This window comes from Dromiciops gliroides, chromosome 6, assembly GCF_019393635.1.
Source record: "Dromiciops gliroides isolate mDroGli1 chromosome 6, mDroGli1.pri, whole genome shotgun sequence".
Taxonomy (NCBI): Eukaryota; Metazoa; Chordata; class Mammalia; order Microbiotheria; family Microbiotheriidae; genus Dromiciops; species Dromiciops gliroides.
The window spans coordinates 106,000,639-106,020,290 of record NC_057866.1 but is presented as its reverse complement, the minus strand read 5'-3'; the positions used below and the strand labels follow the sequence as shown (position 1 = coordinate 106,020,290).

The 19,652-nt window shown below is 42.5% G+C and overlaps 1 protein-coding gene across 1 annotated transcript in view; it reads right to left on the bottom strand.

The window, feature by feature from the left end:
- The window catches only part of SERGEF (secretion regulating guanine nucleotide exchange factor), a 245,403-nt gene extending 225,982 nt beyond the window's left edge, over window positions 1-19,421 (bottom strand). Inside the window, 8 exon segments of the mRNA XM_043971153.1 lie at window positions 3,152-3,310; window positions 6,762-6,824; window positions 9,603-9,716; window positions 10,649-10,709; window positions 11,590-11,684; window positions 12,525-12,680; window positions 17,697-17,832; window positions 19,297-19,421. Of these exon segments, the coding sequence (XP_043827088.1) occupies window positions 3,152-3,310; window positions 6,762-6,824; window positions 9,603-9,716; window positions 10,649-10,709; window positions 11,590-11,684; window positions 12,525-12,680; window positions 17,697-17,832; window positions 19,297-19,380 (868 nt within the window). The 5' untranslated portion in view covers window positions 19,381-19,421.
- Window positions 19,422-19,652: the final 231 nt, after the last annotated feature.

Below are 19,652 nucleotides of genomic sequence, written 5' to 3'. Positions count from 1 at the left end.
ACATGGCAAAATCTCAAGCAACATAGGTGTGTCTTCTTCTAATTGGCTAGAAAGTAAAAACCTCTGACATCAGCTTGATATTACAACATTTGGCCCGCCTCTTCTGAAACCCCCTTAACCAAAAATCAGATGTGATTTGGAAAATTTGGGAACTGCCAGAATAGCTTAGGTTAATCTTTAGGTTAAGAAAGCTTTTCTGGAATGTGGGTAAGGATTGAAGCTACAAGGGTAGAAGTCCAAATCAAAAGACAAGGTTGGAATGACTTGTAAGCATTTAGAAATGGGGTAACAAGACCTAAGAGAGCTTTAGCAAATCCAAGTTTTGTCAGACTAACCTTATTTACTTGTGTTTTAGGTTGGCAAATCAGTTGAATGTCTTAGATAAATTGTACCTGGATTTTAGCAAGTCATTTGGCAAAATCTCTCACAATATCCTTGTGGATATAATGGAGAGATGTTAGCTAGACCATAATAGCATAAGGGGAGATCAGTTCTGGTTGAGTGACCAGAACCAGAGTAATGATTAATAGTTCAACTTCTCAGGTCTCTTCCAACTCTTGAGATCCTGAAATAGTGAGCTCCTTGAAGGCAGTGTTTATCCTCAACAGGGTGAGCAGTAGCATCAGGGTTAGACTGGAAGGACTCTGGGAGTTATTCTTGGTGCTGTACTATTCAATAGTCTTATCAGTGTGTTGTGTAAAGGCATAGAGTACATGCTTATCAAATAAAGATTACACAAAGCCAGGTGGGGTAACTAAAACATCAGACAACAGCATCGGGATACAAAAAATCTCAATGAGCTATGTTAATGAGAAGAATAGAAAAAGATGAAATTTAATAAGGATAAATACAAGGCCTTATACTTTTGGTTCAAAAAATGATCTGCCCAAGAAATAAGATAAAGAAGGTATGGCGAGACCACAGGTTATGTAGAAAAAAAAGGTACAGCAAGGAAGCCACTGTCCCTGGATCACAAAGTACAAGGCAAGGGGTAGAGGAAGGGTATATACAATGTAAGGAGACTGGAAAGGTAAAAGGGGGTCGGGTTATTAAGGGCTTTTAATACCAAAAATGCCAAAAGTTTATATTTGATCCCAGACGTGACAAGAAGCCATTGGAATTTACTGAGTACAGGGGTGACATGATCAGAGCTGGGCTTTGGGAAGATTATTTTAACAGCTGAGTGGAGGGTTGATTGGACTGGGGAGACTTATGTCTGGGACACCAAGCAACTGGCTATTGCAGCCATCCAGGCATGAGGTAATGAGGACCTGCATCAGGACAATGGCAGCAGCAGAAAAGAAAAGGGAGCATATGCTAGAGATGTTACAAAGGTAAAATCCTCAAGCCTTCACAACAGATTGGATGGGGGTTGGAGGGCAATAAAAGAGAAGGAAGACTCAAAGCTGAAAAGCTTGTGAGCCTGGGTGTCTAAAGGGATGGTGGCATCCTCGGCAATAGTAGGAAAATTAGCTTTAAGAGTTTATTACTGGGGCAGCTAGGTGGCACAGTGGATAGAGCACTGGCCCTGGATTCAGGAGGACATGAGTTCAAATCTGGCCTCAGACACTTACTAGCTGTGTGACCCTGGGCAAGTCACTTAACCCCAACTGCCTCACCAAAAAATTAAATTAAATTAAAAAGAGTATATTACTAGAGGCAAAATATCCAGAACCAAGAAACATATTCCAGCCATATCTTGTCTGGTCAAACCACAAATATCTTATGCTCAGTTCTGTGCATCACGTTTTGGGGAAAGCTTATCAGCAAACTTCAGCAGAACCTGAGGGTAACAACAAGAATGGCAAGGAAATTGGAAACTCTGCCAGCTGAAAATCAGTTGATAAAAGTAGAGCTGTATTGCATGGAGAAGAGAAAAAATGTTTTTGGAAGATACCTTATCCACTTTCAAGCATCTGAAGGGCTAAATTTTAGAAATGGTGTTGTTTGTTCTGCTTGACTCCATTGGGAAGAACTACCACCAGTGATTCACAGAGATAAGAAAACTTCTTCCAGGGAAACACAAATTTCCTATAAATTAGAGCCCGAAGTCGAAAGGGCTGGTTCAGATGGCAGTGAGTGGCTCTTAACTGCAGATCTTTAAAAGTAGAGGCTGAATGGCCACTTGTTGGAGTTGTTACAAAGGAGGGTGCTGGTTAGGGTGGGTGCTTTGGATCAGAGGACCCCTGAGGATTCTTCCAGCTATTGTTAATGATTAATAATTAGCATTCACAATAATAATCACCATCGAATTTTAGCGTCATCTTTGCTGTTCCTAGTCTCTTCACATGAACTCTTTGTTTTTTTGGTTTTTTGGTTTTTTTTAGTGAGGCAATTGGGGTTAAGTGACTTGCCCAGGGTCACACAGCTAGTAAGTGTTAAGTGTCTGAGGCCAGATTTGAACCCAGGTACTCCTGACTCCAGGGCCGGTGCTCTATCCAATGCGCCACCTAGCCGACCCTCACATGAACTCTTAGACCCAGCAAGGATCTCAGTAATCACTCAGTCCAGCAGTTTCAAACCCAAATCGCACGTTTACATTTGTAGTCCTCAACAAACTTTCTGTGATGACCCAAATCTCACATTTCCTGACAAAAGCATCAAGATAATTCCAGTCATCGGGAGGGATTGGGGAGGAGCTGTATGACCTGGGGTACTGCAGAGCAGCCCTCAGAAGGATAAGACTTGAGATCTAATAGAGCACCGTCATTTAACAGAAGGAGGAAACTGAAGCCTGCCAGGAAATGATCTGCCTAAAGCCACACAGCAACTCAGTGGTGATACTAGGGATAGAACCCAGATCTCTGACTTCTAGTTCATTGCATCATCCTACCTTCATCAATAAAATTCCATTTTTTTTCAATATTAAAGAGGCTGTTTAAGATTGGGAGCCCCTGTGGTATTGTAGAAGAAGCCCTGGACTTGAGAGTCAGCATGGACTAGCTGTGTGGTTCCAAAGAAGTCACTTCCTCTCCCTAGGTACCAGTTCCTGTCAAAGGGAGATGATAACATTTGCACCAGCAGCCTAACAGGGATGCTGTTTTTGAAAGCTGCGAGTCACCATGAACATGTGAATACCACTTGCTATTATTACTTCAGTTTTGTCAACTCCCCACCATAGACCGGTATGAACAGTATCCTAAGTTCTCACCTGTCCGGGCAACGAAGTGTGTCCACCCACTCCACACCATGGTGACCTTTTCATTCTGGAAACAGCTGGCTTCTATTTTCTGGGGTGTGGGAAGAAAAGCAGCTGGGCTCACTAGCTGGCCATGCTTGTTGCTCCCCCAAACATACAGTTCTCCTTCATCTAAAACAACCAAAGAGAGGAGTGGATTAGCACAAAGCAAAGTCGAATGCCAGAATGCTAGAGAGAGGCTGACAAGCCCTTGCTCTGTCTGTGTGGGGATTTTCAAACAAACCACGTACTGCATCTTCTCCCCATTCATCAGGCAACAATGACTACTTGAGTGCTTGATAACCCTTAGCTGGGGTGACAGGAGAGGGAGGGGGAGTGGGAGTGGGAGCTGGCAGGGACAGGCAGAAAGAGTAATGTGGAGGTTTCCCTGTGGCTTCCCTTTTGTGCCTGGAGCAGAGTGAGCAGGAGGCAAATCAGAAGCCCTTTACAATTCAAATCAACAAGCATCTAATTGGTGCCTGATGTGTACAAGGCATTGGGCTAGGTGCTAAGGATACAAACTTGAAATGAAAACTCTTCTCCCCATTCATTCCCTGAGGGAGTTTATATTCTACTGGGGGGGGGGGGTGCACAACTTACACAACTTTGAGAAGGGAGAAAGCACTAGCAACTAAGGGAATCAAGGAAGGCTTCCCGTTGGAAGTAGCACCTGAGTTGAACCTTGAAGGCAGCTAAGGATTCTAACAGGTGGAAGTGAGGCATGGAGTAAAGGGTGGTGGAAGTCTATACAAAGGCACAAAAAGAGGAGATGGAATATAAAATGACAAGTGGCCATTTTGGCTGGTACAGAGACTCCATGGAGGAAATCAAGTCTGAAAAGGTAAGGTGGGTGCAGGTAGCACATTTAAAACTCAATGTGCCCAAGGGTCCAAATGCAGCTAGCTACCTGAGATATTAAACATGCACGTATAGGCACATGTATATGTGTACACACACACACACACACACACACACACGCACATGCATGTGCATGCGCAAGCACACACATTTTCTCTAATTCATTATTATGAATTAACAAAGGAGCCTAATGCTATAGCAAGTAAGGCTTTGGACTTGAAATCAGGGAGTCCTAGGTTCAAATCCCATCCCAGACATGTACTAGCTATGTGATCAAAAGTAAGTCATTTAACCTCTCTGAACCTCAGTTTCCTCTTCTGGAAAGAGGGAACTGGAGTCAATGGCCTCTAAAAGTCTTTCCCACCTTTAAACTATAAGCATCTGTCACTGTCAAACTGATTGTCATCAGCTCCCACCAGGGGGCTCAGTAGGCCCATTAGTAAACTACACCAAAGACTCTTAGAGCCAGAAGGGAGCTGAGAGGATACCTAGTTCAACCCCAGACCTAAACAGAAATTCTCTCTACAACACTCCCGACAAAAAGTCATCCCAATGTCTGTTTGAAACCTGCCCCCTCATCTCTGCTAGAGGCAGTCCCCTCCACTTTGGGACAACTCTCATCGTTAAAAAGTTTGTTCTTACATCAAACCCACATCTTTAGAATTGACATTCTAATTGATATTGTGGGGGTCAAGCAAAAAAAGTCCAGTCGTCTTCGTCAGGAGTCATCTGACATTTGTATAGAGCTTTAAGTTCACAAAGTACTTTTGAATGGTATCTCACTTGATCCAACCCTTCCTACGTTTAGGACAGCCTTCCAATATTTGGAGCCAGGGACCATTGTTTCTCCCTCCCCCTGCACTGCACCCCCACCCCGGGCCCTTGATAACTCTTTTCTTCTCCAAGCTCAACCTTTTCTTGGGTTGATCATAACTGAAACTGCATGGAATTAATTGTGTAATTAAATTCCCACGGCTTACAAGGGATTCCTAGTCACATGATCCACTCCTGGAAAAGTCAGGTGCCCCTGCTTCACAATGACAGACTGGTTCCACTGCTGGCTTAATCTTGTATCTGTATCAACAATATTTGTAATAGGGCCTCCAATGAATATTTGTTGAATTCAAAACAGACTTTCATTTTTCTTAATATTTATAAATCATTGAATAAACGATTTGTATACTGGGTTGTTCCAAGGAAAAGGCTTTGTAAACCTTAAAGTGCTATACAAATGTATGGTATTATTATCATAACAAAAAAACACATTACCAAATGAATCACAATGCATTTCTGATGGAATAAAACACGAGTATGCAATGACGAGCCTTGGCACCTTTCCAGGTGAAAACAATGGTACACTTAGTAAAATAATTAGAGCAAAATGGAAACAATCTTTTCCTAGCCTCATTCAAATAAGATGGAGAAGCTGCCTTTGGGAAAAAAAGAAAAAGAAAGAGAAACAATGTGCACAGCAGTCACTGTAACAAAAAAGGGAAACTATCCTGAAACACTTCAGAACTTAATGTCATGACCAAACATAATTCCAATGGATAATAAGCAAAGAATGCTTCCAAATTCTCAGTGTGAAGGTGGTGGACTACAGGTGTGGAATAAAGCATCCACTGTCAAACATGGCCAATGTGCTGATCTATTTGAGTTTAGCTGTGTTTCTTTGTTGTGAAAAAGGGTTCCTTTTCTGACATGAGAGATAAGTCCCTTGAAAGAGATAATACAAAAAAGAAGCATCAATTAGATGGACTTTTTAAAACAAAAATGGAAAGGTCAGCTCACAACACCTAGTGAGACCCTAGTAAAATTCTGAATTATCCAAAGCCATTAACAGAGATATCTGTCATTGAAAAATTAGCAGGCATTGATCAGTCATTCATACTCCTCAGGGAAAAGTGTCTACCCATCAATACCAAGACCTCAGCTGGGTCTTATGGATCAGCTTGGGGCAGACCCAAAGTGGGCATCCCATCAGTCTTCAACATGTCCTCTGAACATGGGCGAGTTTTGCCCCTAGGTGGAAAGTCTTGATGCTGGGAAAGTTAAGCCAGAGGGTAGAATTATGAAAAGAGTGGGGTGGCCAGGGTTTTCAATCAGATACTGATGTCCACTTCCTTCCTGAAAAGTAATCTGAAGAGTACTCTCTCCATACTTCCCAGTTTTCTACCAATCCATAGCCCTGAAGGCTGTTGGGGGGGAAAAGCAGGACTCAGGAGTAGATAAAGGACTGGGGAAGAGAGAGGGTAGAACCCAGCTAGTGGGACTCCCATACTCCTGGTTTTTATTCTGCCAGTAGGTGGCAGCAATACTAAATACAAATGGCATAAGACACAGCAAACCATTTAACTAGAAGGGACTTTACAAGTGACAGAATCATAAGAATCATGGAATTTAGAGATAGGAACCCTAGACATACATTCCAACCTCTCATTTTACTGATGAGCAAAACAGAGAGAACTACTCAAGGTCACAGCAGGAAAAAAAAAAAAAAACTAGAGTGGAAGCCATTATCTGTGACTTTAAATATACTGCTCTTTTCTCTGAACTGCATCTCAGCTGGTCAGGTCCTTCCATTATGCCCCTCCCTTATTCTGTTCTCTTTTCATCCCAAAAAGGATGGATAGGGCTGGGTAGGCCAGACACCATTACCACTCTGGTCAATAAGGCGTATGCCAAATTCCAATTGTCAAGTTAGACCAAAAGAACCTGTACTCACCCGTTAACAATGCTGAGTGGCAGGAACCAGTAACAACTGTCTTTACTTTTGAATTTTTCAGGCCTAGAAAAGAAACAGGTAACAATTAAAATGAGCCCGCCCTACCTCCCTCTTTCCTTTGCAGAGGTGCCAGAGGTATAACATCACTCATACTGTGAGACTTGGCCAATGAACTGGTTGGCTTTACTGAATTTGCTTCTCCCTCCCCCTTTTTTTTTCAGGCAATGGGAGTTAAGTGACTTGCCCAGGGTCACACAACTATTAAGTGTCAAGTGTCTGAGGCCAGATTTGAACTCAGGTTCTCCTGAATCCAGGGCCAGTGCTTTAACCACTGCACCATCTAGCTGCCCCTCCCTCTCTCTTTTAAAAATTATTTGTTACAATAAATGTCACTGTGCAGTTTAATACTAGGCTGTGTATATCCATCTGGCTAAGTCTGCAGTTTTATTTCCTCCAAAGACAACTTTTATACATAAGTACAGAAATTAAAACTCACATGTATTTTACACATAGTTTAGTAGACTAGCTCTCTGTACCTTCACTTGCCTCTGATTTTTCTCCCTTCCTCCATGTATTATCTGATGTGCAATTCACATGGTTCTTTTTTGCATACAACACTCACAACAATTGTTACATTTTCGATGGCATGGGCGTTTACCGTTCCACGTTTTCTCTCAAATTAAGATATAATGTAAATTTTACTGAATTAAAATATATTGTCAATATAACTCAGCCTTTGTAACTAGGTAGATTCTTTTGCATAGCTTTGTTTTAATGTAGTTGTAGGCTCTGTTGGCACCACAGCCTTTACCAGATGACACACTAGGACTGTGGAAACAGTTATTTCAGGCAACAAAAGCCTCCAAAATGGAAGTGAGGAAGAAAAAAAAAATTTTTTTTTTGGTGTAGTTGAAAAGTTGAACCGCTTGGGCCAGCCAGTATTTATTATTATATGGCCAGAGCATTTTGAATTGATGGTAAGGTTTTAAAAAGTAAATTAGCAGTTTCATTCCCCTGTTCTAGGAAAACTTTTTTCCCCTTGTTCTTAAGTTGCTTGCTTTTCTTTCATATTTTGCTTTCATTCCTTCTCTAGCCATTCCTTCCTTCCTTTCCTCACCCCTTACCCCCTTTCCCCCAGTGCTGGCTTGGAACAAACAGATCAGCTTTTGTCTTGACCACAGATAAGCACACTGTAAGCAATTGCTCTGTCCAACTGTCATATGTGCTGATTTCTCAAATCTGCAATAATATACTTCAGCCAGGTTAATGTTGAACCTGAATATAAATAAAGTTTGCTTCAAAAAAATTTATTATTTGTTACAAGAGAGTGGCTTGCTAGGGAGATAGTGGGGGTGTTACCTTCTGAAATTAAGGGGATATAAAATAAAAGAAATCAATAAAAGTGTAAAATAACATGGGTCAAAAAACAAATTAAAAAATTAAATTTAAATAAATAGATAAATGAATGAATAACTAAATAAATAAATGAATGAATGAATGAATAGATGGATGGATGGAGGGAGGGAGGGAGGGAGGGAGTAGTAACATGGTCAAGGCTGCAACAACAACTTCTCTAGCTCCTTCAAAGGAAAGCCTAAACGTTGGGATGGGGTAGGAGTGCAAGGATGGAGAGAACAAACTGGGGGATGGAGGGATACATCCTAAGACCATCCTGAGGAGTGACTTCTTTTTTCTTGGGAGGAAGGGAATCATAGAATCATAACATCTCAGAGCTGGGAGGAATTTCAGAAGTCTAGTCCCAACAAGTACCTAAACAAGAATTCCTTCTACCATATACCCAACAAGTGACTACCCTACCTTCCACCAGAAGAACCTCCAATGCTGAAATCTCATTTCCTCCAGAAGTAGCCTATTCTGTTTGGGGGCAGCTCTATGTGTTAGAAGGCTTTCCTTAATTCTAGCTGAAAATCTCTCTATACCTTCCACCTACCGCTCCTATTTCTTCTTAGCCCTAGAGGGCAGAAAATATCTTCCAGAAGCTAACATGACCTCTCTCCCACCCCAACCCCAACAAGGATCTGTGATTTCACAATTCTGGGTAGTATTCCCTTTCCCGATAGAAATCATACCCCTTCCATGCCTTCTCTTCTCTAGGTTAACCACCACTATAATCATCATATGACCTGAGCTACAAGTTTTCTTTTCTTTTTTTTTTCTTTTTTTTTTTTTTTGGTGAGGCAATTGGGGGTGAAGTGACTGCCCAGGGTCACACAGCTGGGTAAGTGTTAAGTGTCTGAGGTGGGATTTGAACTCAGGTACTCCTGAACCAAGGCCCGTGCTCTATCTACTGCACCACCTAGCTGCCCCCGAGCTACAAGTTTTCACTGTAGTGAGTTAAGTGGGGAGTTCTCACAGTTCAGAAGCTCTGTCCCCTAAGAAAAAAGATTTACCCAGCTACCCTTTGCCATGGAAACCTGATGCTTTGAGAAGTCAACCTGGCCAAAGGGATTCTGACATTTCTATCCCTGCTTTTTGTCACACCATCTATTTGGTGCTGTCTGACTCTTCCTGCTCATCGTTTGCCTTGGCAGAAAGCGGCTTAATCACCAAGAGATTCTATCTGCCCAACAACCTGTTATCCTTTCCTGAAACTGTCTGCCTGAAATTCAGGAGATGAGCTCAATGCCACCAGGGCCCAGCATACTCACTGGCGAGTTCCAAAGCCACAACTCGGCAAAATGGAGGAGGAAAAAAAAAGGGACGTTTTAACTGAGTGCCCCATGATAAAGACCCAGTCCCTACATGTGCTGGGGTCTAGACCTGCCTAGTTTGGGTCAAAAGAATAAATGTGTGGCTCACAACAGAATGAAAGTAACTCACCTGTCACTCTGCAAGGTTCCTTGGGCTGTCAGGAATGGTGGAGGGGCTTCTCCGGGCATGCCCGCCTCCCTGCGGATGCCAAGCCTGTGCCCCACTGCAACACCAGGCCACTCTCTTCCAATGAAACAGAAGGGAAGCAAGAAGGTCATGGGGGAATTCATACAGCTCTATTGTACCTAGATCTTAAACCAGGAAACTAGGTTCTAATGCCAGGTCTGCCATATGAATACTACCCATGGAACCCTGGCCAAGTTGCCTCTCTGGGCCTCAGTGTCCTCATCTGGAAATTTGATCCTCAGCCTAGAGGACCCCTATAAGCCCCTCCTGCTCCAAAGTCCTCTGATTTCTACTGCTACAGGACATTGTCATTTTATTACCATTTTAGGAATACTTTGACATAAGAAGTCCAAGGGGGCTGTGACTAATAACAAGCCCAAGACTCTTTGATATAAGCCAAAGAACAATGGAGAAAATAATCATATATAAAATACATCTCCACTTCCCCCAAAAAAGCCATGGAAAATAGCCCAGGGCTCCAAGGTCATATTTTCAATAGCCTACTAGAGATCTAGACTGGGTGTCCCACCAACACCCCCCTCAAACTGTCCTCCATCACCTCTCCCCTCATTGTGGGCAGAGAAGAAAAGATCCCTTGTAGGGTTGTTTTTTTTTTTAATTAAGTCATCCATTCTCACCCCTCAGCCAATGTGGTGTAACAGAGTACTGGATCCTAGCACTCATTATCTGTGTGGTGAGCATAGGTAGCCTCCCAAGCTCAGCTCTCTCTTCACTGGACCCTGCCTGCTGCCTTCTCCCACACCCACTCTGGCACAAGCAGGCTCTCTCCCCAAAATGTCTTGTTTTGTTTTGTTTTGTTTCAGGGCAATGAGGGTCAAGTGACTTGCCCAGGGTCACACAGCTAGTAAGTGTCAAGTGTCTGAGGCTGGATTTGAACTCAAGTCCTCCTGAATCCAGGGCCAATGCTTTATCTACTGTGCCACCTAGATGCCCCCTCCCCAAAATGTCAATGAAAACAGAAAGATCACCTGTACCAGCCAGAGCATGCCGCATTCCAGCTGAGATGCACACGACCTTCTCACTCAGGAGCTATTGGAATCAACATACAGGATTTGGAAACACATTTGCAAATAAAAAAACCACAGGCATTTCAGAAACCTTTTTTTTTCTTTAGGAAGTCTTATATTTAGTGTTTTCTTTAAAAAGACATCTTAAATAGGGGCAGCTGGGTGGTGCAGTAAATAGAGCACTGGGCCTGGAGTCAGGAAGACCTGAGTTCAAATCCCATCTCATTCACTTGATACTTACTAGCTGTGTGATCCTGGGCAAGTCACTTAACCCTGGAAAGAAGGAAGAAAACAAGGAAAGAAGGGAGGAAGGGAAGAAGGAAGGAAGGAAGAAAGGAAAGAAGGGAGAAAGGGAGGAAGGAAGGAAGGGAGGAAGGAAGAAAAAGAAATCTTAAATAAAAACCACTCTGAAAGTGAGTGATAAACCCTGCCTGATCCCACAACTGCACACATGTAAGAAAACAGGAATAAGCACTGGTATAAATGTCTACTAAATTCCAGGCACTCTGCTAAATGCTTTAAAAATGTTTTCTTTGTTAATCCTCACAACAATCTCCATTTTACAAATGAGGAAACTGAGACAAACAGGGTTAAGTGACTTGCCCAGGTTCACACATCTACTAAATATCTGAGGCCAGATTTGAACACCAGTACTCCTGACTCCAGGCCCCATTCTCTATTCATTACATTGCTTTACTAACACTGCTAAGCCACAAACTAAGGCAAAAGCCTGAATTCCCCTCACACAAGACCACTGTCAAGCTAGGAGGGAGGCTTACCTATCTCAGTCCATAGTCTCATTGAAAGTATCCATTCCACCCACACCCACTGATTGAAGAAGTTCAAGATAATATAATAACTGGCTATGATATTCATGGTGATGTCAGGTACTGGATGCTTACCTCAATGACTTGGGGGGTCACCTGTCTTCTGGCCCCAGGAGGAAGACCTAACTGACCAAATGCATTGGAGCCACATGATAGAACCTGCCCACTTTCTGTAAGATAAAAATACTGGTTTCACAAAACAAATGGGTGGGGCATGGAAAGGGGCACGGGGATATTGAAGACCATCAGATCAACACAGGCAGAGACACTGTATCGCCACAGTCCCTCCTGACCAAGAGAGAAGATCTTGAAGATAAGGAAGTTCCTGGACTGCTAGGCATTTTCCATTCAATTGAACAAACATTTAATAAACTCCTAGTAGCTACAATATTACTGTGAACAAGGGCACTGGAGATACAAAGAAGAGTCCCAAGACCTCAAAAAGTTTTAAGAGATAAGCAAGTAAGAAAGCCCAATAGACTATGGAAGGTCCTTTAAATCCTGGTCACTAGGAAAGGTAGGGCTTGCCAATGAGCACGGGTGGGGGGGTGGATCTAGTTGAAAAGGAAGCAGAAACTCTGAGGCAGCTGTCAGAGCAACCATCACCTCTGTCCTCTCAAGTTTGCCTCACAGATATTGTCAGCCTTCAACACAATGTTAACATTACTGATCCAGCCTGGTCAAATATTCCCTTGCTTTGCCCCTTAGTATTTAATACTTTATAACCCAGACTTTGAGATTACATAATTCTCAACTTGCAACACTAACCACCATAGAATTCTTAGGCAGAAAAAAATCTCCAAAGGTCTTCTAGCCATTCACTTTCCACCCTGCCTATAAACTGAATCCAAGGAAAGGTCTTTTCTACCTTTAAATTAGCATCCAGGAAGAACAAGTTTTCTTGATTCTAAAAAGAGATATTTTCTAAGAAAAGAGTCATATGATCAAAGTTCTAACTATCATTTGGCTCTTCCTCAAATTTCCTCATCTAAGACAGAGACCACTGTTACCTGTGAGCAAAATTGTAAAATCCCAGCCACAGGACACTTGTAGGACAGGGCAGCCGACCAGAGGGGTGCAAGGGATAAAAGACAGAATATCTTCAGTGTGACCAAGTCCCAGCTGCCCATCTTTGTTCAAGCCACACACAAAAAGCTCCCCATCATCTACAAAACAGAAAAATTCCAGTGAGCATAGCAGGGGAAACTTAACCTTACCAAAGTTTCAAAAGAGATTTCTTTTTTTTTTTCCCAAAAAATTTCATTTAATTGAAGTTCTGACGTAGAACAGCAGCTTTCTCCTCTTTTTTTTTTTTAAGTGAGAATCATTTTATCATGCATAGGAGTCAAATGGCATAGGACATAGGCACTCAACTCTGGGGTAAATATGTGTATGTATATGTATGCATGTATATATGTACACATACATCCATATCCACATATTTATAAATGGAGATTGCAAGCACAGATATTCTCATGGCTACTTTGGAGCAAGAGAATCTGAGAAAAGGAATGGCTTAGTACATTGAGTACTGGACTTTGAACCAGGAAGAGTTGGGTTTGAACACCATGACTTAACTTTTCTAAAGCCTCAGTTTTCTCATCTGTAAAATGGAGATAATAATGACCGCAGTACCTACCCTACAATGTTGTTGAGAAGTTCTAATTTAAAAGTTTGTTTTGCATGTTTTAAAGCATTATAAAGAAAATGGCAGATTGGAGGCAATAACCTAGCCAAACTCTCCTAACATTGCCCTTCAAACCACTTTAAAATAATGCCTCAGATTGAATTTTGGAGCAGCAGAGGCAACAGAAGGTCAGAGTGAAACATTTTTCCAACCTAAGCCAACTTAGGAGGTCAGCAAGAAAGGTCTATGACATTGGGATGGGCCTTGAGTGTATGTGGTAGCAGTACCAGCAGCAGCAACAGCCTTAGGAGCTCATAGCCCAGAGACATTAATGACTTTGGACAACTGGTCAGAAAGAGTTTATAGGGAATGACCCTTTGCTAGCACTAGGAACAGCTGGTACTGACTGGTAACTCTGTTGCCCATAAGCAGATCTGGGGCACAGTTCCAGGGCAGAGAAGAACGTTTGTGGTTGATCACAAGGGAGCAAGGACCCTGTTACTGACCCAAGGCAGAGAGGAGCAGTAGTGTGAGTAGTTAACCTGGTCACAGTTCCAGGGCCTAGAGGGGAACTAGAACCTATGGCTGCTGGGGAACAGGGGCCCTTTCTGAGTAAAGACCAGAGCCCACACCAGGAGAGAATTGACCATACCTCTCTCTCCCCAGATCACATTACTTTGGAAGCACTGAAAACTTGCAGACCCCCAGAACTGGCTCTGAAAACAGAAGCACAAAAAAATCCTAAAGCTTGTGACATTGCCTCTGTAGGGCCCAAATTTAATAATAAGAACGGAGCCTTGGGGGCAGCTAGGTAGTACAGTGGATAAAGCACTGGCCTTGGATTCAGGAGGACCTGAGTTCAAATCCAGGCTCAGACACTTGACACTTAACTAGCTGTGTGACCCTGGGCAAGTCACTTAACCCTCATTGCCCTGTGGAAACAAAAACAAAAACAAAAAGAAAGGAGCCTTACAGCTTCTTTTCCACAAAAGGATAAGATTTTATTACTTGGGAATTAAACAACAAAGGTGAAACTAATTAAAATCAAAGATAAGGAAATAGGGAAAAAGAAATACAGATAAATTCTCCTAACTCTAACCTAAGTTAGAGTTTCCAATTAAGCTAATTCAAATGAATGCAAGGCTTTTGTGTTCACTCACCACACCTGGGACATCTGCTAGTTTCTCACACCACAGGGAAAAACTGAGGAGAGAGACCCAGAGCAAAAGCATTCCGGAAGTGACTCCACCTCCCCTCAGCAAGCTTTTCAATCTTCCTCTCCCAAAAGGGGAAGTCCTTCAAAAACTGCCTATGGAGAGGTTTCTCCTTCTGACCCCAGTAGCCTACGTAACCTCAGGGTGGGCCAGGTGTGGCCCCTCCCAAATGAGTCAGCTAAACTCCAATAATTTTTACCACACCTCCCCACCCGCAGGTGAGCAGAGCCCAACTTTAACATAATGTTCAAAGTCAAGAAATAGACTGATCTTTTTGTGGTGGCCAAGAACTAGAAATCAAAGGAATGCCCATTAACTGGGGAATGACTAAATAAGCTGTAGTATATGATTGTAATGGAATATTATTGTGCTATAAGAAATGACAAACAGGATGATTTCAGAAAGGCCTGGAAAGACTTATATGAACTGATGTATAGTGAAGTGAACAGAACCAGTAGAACATTGTCCACAGTGGCAGCAATACTGTTTGATGAAGAACTATGAATGACTTAACTATTCTCAGCAATACAATGACCCAAGATAATTCCAAAGGACTAATGATGAGGCATACCATTCACCTCCAAAGAAAGAATGATGTTGATTGAACACAGACTGAAGCATGATATTTTTCACTTTCATTTTTAAATTTTTCTTATAGAAAATTACTAATATGGTAATATTTTACATAATTTCACAAGTATAACCTATATCTGATTACTTACTGCTTCAGGGATTGAGGAGGGGACAGTGGGCAAAAGGGAGGGGTAGAATTTGGAACTCAAGACTTTAAATAAAAATGTTTAGTTCAAAAAAAAAAGAAAAGAAATAGTCTGGGGAAATGAGCAAACAACAACAAAAAAGGACTTGGCCATATAAAAGCTACTACAGTGGTAGGAAAGACCAAGGACATAAATTCAGAAGAAGACAATAATGTGAAAACAGCTACAACCAAAGCCTCAAAGAAAAATGCTAATTGGACCCAAGCCCAACAAGAATTCCTGGATAAGTTAAAGAAAGAGATGAGTAGTAGAGGAAAAAAAATGGAAAAAGAAATAAGTAATGCAATTATTTAAAAAAAAGAATTGACAGCTTGGCAAAAAAGTCATCAAAGAAAAAGGAAAATGATCTATATATACAAAAATATTTATAGCAAATCTTTTTGTTGTGGCAAAGAATTAGAAAATGAGATGTTTGTCAATTAGGGAATGGCTGAACAAGTTGTGGCATATGATTGTGATAGGGTTCTATTGTGTTATAAGAAATAATGAGGGACAGCTAGATGGAGCAGTGGATAAAGCACTGGCCTTGGATTCAGCAAGTCACTTAACCCTTATTGCCCTGCAAAAACAAAAAAACAAAACAAAAATCATATGATCATTTCAATGGATACAGAAAATGCTTTTGATAAAGTACAACACTCCTTTCTATTAAAAACACTTAAAATTATAGGTATAAATGGATTTTTATCTAAATTGATAAAAAAGCATTTATCTAAAAGCATCAGCAAGCATTATTTGTAATGGGGATAAGCTAGAAGCTTTTCCAGTAAGATCAAATGTGAAAAAAGGATGCCCACTATCATCAATATTATTCAGTATTATATTGGAAATCCTAGTCATAGCAATAAGAAAAATAAATAGAAGGAATCAAAATAGGGAATAGAGGAATAAAACTATTTCTTTTTGTAGTTGATATGATGATGAAAGCCCGAAGATTCCACTAAAAGGCTAATTGAGGGACAGCTAGGTGGCACAGTGGAAAAGGCACCAGCCCTGGATTCAGGAGGACCTGAGTTCAAATCCAGCCTCAGACACTTGACACTTACTAGCTGTGTGACCCTGGGCAAATCACTTAACCCCAATTGCCTCACCAAAAAAATAAAAATAATAATAATGAGCAGGAAGATTTCAGAAAAATGTGGGAAGATCTGTATGAACTGATAAAGTGAAGTGAGCAGAACCAGATCATTGTACACACTAACAGCAATATTAGACTGACGATCAACTGTGAAAAACTTAGTTACTCTGATTGATATTGTGATCCAAAAAAATTCCAAAGGACTCTTGATAAAAACTGCTATCCAACTCCATAGAAAGAACTAATGAATTTTAATTGCAAATTTAAGTATAATTTTCTCATTCTCTTTATTTTTCTTGCTTTTCTGTGTGTAATATAGCTAATATGGAAATATGTTTTGCATAATTTCACATGTATATCATATTGCTTGCCTTTTCAGTGGGTGGGGAAGGGTGGGAGGAAAAGAAAATTTGACATAAAAAAATTTTTTAAAAGAATGTTAAAAATAAACATGTTGGAACATGACTAATGTGGAAATGGTTAATGTGATTGTACATATATAACCTATATCAGATTGCTTGCCTTCTTGGGGAAGGAGGAGGAGGGAAGAGAAGGAGAGAGAAAATTTTAAAACTCAAAATCTTATAAAAATGAATGTTGAAAACTATCTTTACATGTAATTGGAAAAAACAAACAAACCAAAATACCATTAAGATTAGGGTGGGAAAAATATAAGCCCAATAGTCATTTTTCAGTTGTGTCTGACTCTTTGTGATGCCATTTGGGATTTTCTTGACAAAGATACTGGAGTAGATTGCCACTTCCTTCTACAACTCATTTTACAGATGAGGAACTAATACAAATAGGGTTAAGTAGCTTGCCCAAGACCACACAGCTAGTGTCTGAGGCTGGATTTGAACTCAGGAAGATGAGTCTTCCTGGCTTCAGACCCCAGGATCTCTCCATTGTACCACCTACCTTCCCATAAAAGTAAATAAATAAATAATGTGTTTAAAACCTCACAAAGAAAGAAAGTTAATTGAGCTTGGAATCACAGATCTTCAAAAACATTTTTTAACAAAATTTATTTGTTTCACCCAAAAAAAACACAATATAAATATCAGCTATTATTTATATCAGAGGTTCTTAACCTGGAGTCCATGAACTTTTTTTTCATATTTTGATAGCTATCTCAGTATAATCGGTTTCCTTTGTAATCCTACATGTTTTATTTTTGCATTTAAAAACGTTCTGAGAAGAAGTCTATAGGCTTCACCAGACTGCTCATCTGGCCTGTAACACAAGCAACGGGAAAGGAGGGGAGAAGGATTCTAATTTATTATAGTAGAGTAGAAAGAAAACTGGAATCATCATCAGACTGCCTGTGTCATTGTCGACAAGTGACTTCCCCTGTCTGGACCTCAGTTTCCTCATCTGTAAAATGAGGGGGCCTGAACAAGATGGTCACTAAGGTCCCTTCCAATTCTAAATACTCTGAGCCTAACTGCATTTGGTCTTCTGAGAGGGAAGGTCCTGCAAGTTACCTGTGACCACAGCAGAGTGTCCCCCTCCTCCTGTCAGCATCTTAATGTGCTTGGGGTCACAGAAATCATTCAGCCGTTGGGGCTCAAGCACATCTTCTTTATGACCAAGACCAAGCTGTCCGTAGCTATTTGCCCCCTGGACACAAAAGAAATGTATAATAGGAAAAAGTGAGCCCATAAACATGAATGTCTGTGCATCTGCGCCCTGAGAGCACTACACCTGTATTAGCTGACCCTCAAAGTCTGCAGCCCGGGAAGGACTGTCAGAACCTCCCTCCACCCTCACCCAATGCAATGGCCCTTAAATACCCACTTAGGAAGATAAGACACCTTTCTTTTCCTCCCTATTCTATAGTCTCACAGACTTGAGACTCTTAACTACAAATACTTTCACCAGTAAAAGGTGGTGGTGGTGGTGGTGTTTGTCCTTCATTCTCAAAGAGGACCATGACGGGGTGATGTCATGACTTGCACTGAATTGGACTTAAGTGAGGGAGGGCTGTGCAAAATCACCAACCACACTTTCTCCTCCAGAGCCATCTGAGTCCAGTGGCAAGATATCTATCAGGACGACTGGAGATGGCCCTGGATGTTTAAGGAAATTGGGGTTAAGTGATTCGATTAGGGTCACACAGCTAGTAAGTGCCTGAGGAGAAATTTGAACTCAGCTCCTCTTGACTCCAGGGCCAGTGCTCTATCCACCGCACCATCTAGCTGCCCCACCAATAAAAGATTGGGGGGAGGGGGACATGCTGACTGCTCTGGGCGTGTTTATGAGAAGAGGAGAAACACCTGCACCAACACCAGCAGCGGCTCTAGAGACTGGCATCCACAGAAGTTTTCACAAACATTGGTAGACGTCTTAAAGCAATTAAAAGATGGGAAAGAAGGTACAGACTTGTCCTGCTGGGTCCTAGAAAGCAGAACTAGAAAAAAGGGGAGGCAGATTTGGGCTTGACGTAAGAGGAAAACAACGTAACAAAGCTCAGCCAAAGCGAGAGCTCTCAAAGGGGTTGCTTTCGGCTCAGGGCTTCAAGCAGAGGCTGCGTGACCACTTGTTGGGTCTGTTAGATAGAATTTCTCTCGGGAGAGTAGAGATTGGACCCAATGGCATGAGAGGTCCTTTCTGGGAGGGCACAAGTCGTGCCACTCAAACTAGCAGCCTTTGAAACAAACCTGGGTCTACAGTTTCTCTAAGGCCGGCTCCCCAGGGCAGAAGCACAGGGGTCGCCGAAGGTAAAGCCACCACGTCCTCCAAAGGAAGGGGCTTTCGAGAGGACGTCAAACCCTCCAAGGGCAGGGAAGGGGCTTCCACATTTTAGGTTTTGTACCCAAAGAAAGGCCCCGATGTGTACGCAGCCCTAAGGTAGGGTCTCTCTCGGGGAGCCCCCACGTCCCTGGCTCTCTCCCCGGGCAGCCTGGGCGAGCCCACCGGATCCCACCCCGCTCCACCCCTCCAAGCCTCCGGACTCCGGCCCTCCCCCTCCCGGACCTCCAGACCCCAGAAGGACTCCAACCATCCCCGACTCCCCATAGCCTGTCCATCTATCCTCCAGACCCGGGGCCTTGGGCTGCAACCCCGGGAGGAATCAGCTACTACCCAGCTCAGGAGCAAAGTCACGGTCACCGCGGGGTCCCGGGCCGGGGCAGGAGCCGCTTCCCCCTGGCCGGGCTCACGCTCCATGCCTTCGGCGCACTCCACAGCCGCGGTCAGCTCCGCCAGAGCTTCCGGGTGTGGGGCCGCCCCGGAGCGGGCGGAGCTTTGCCTTTGACGTAAGAGGGAAACCTTCTAAGGATGAGCTCTCCCGCAGTGTAAGGTGGTAGTGGCTTGTTCTTGGCTGAGGTCTTCAAGCAAAGGCTTGGATGCCCACTTCTGCGGTCTTTTGTCGAGAATTTCTCTTGAGAGGATGTAGAGAGGACTCGAAGGCACCAGAGGGGGGCCCTTTCTGGAAGGGC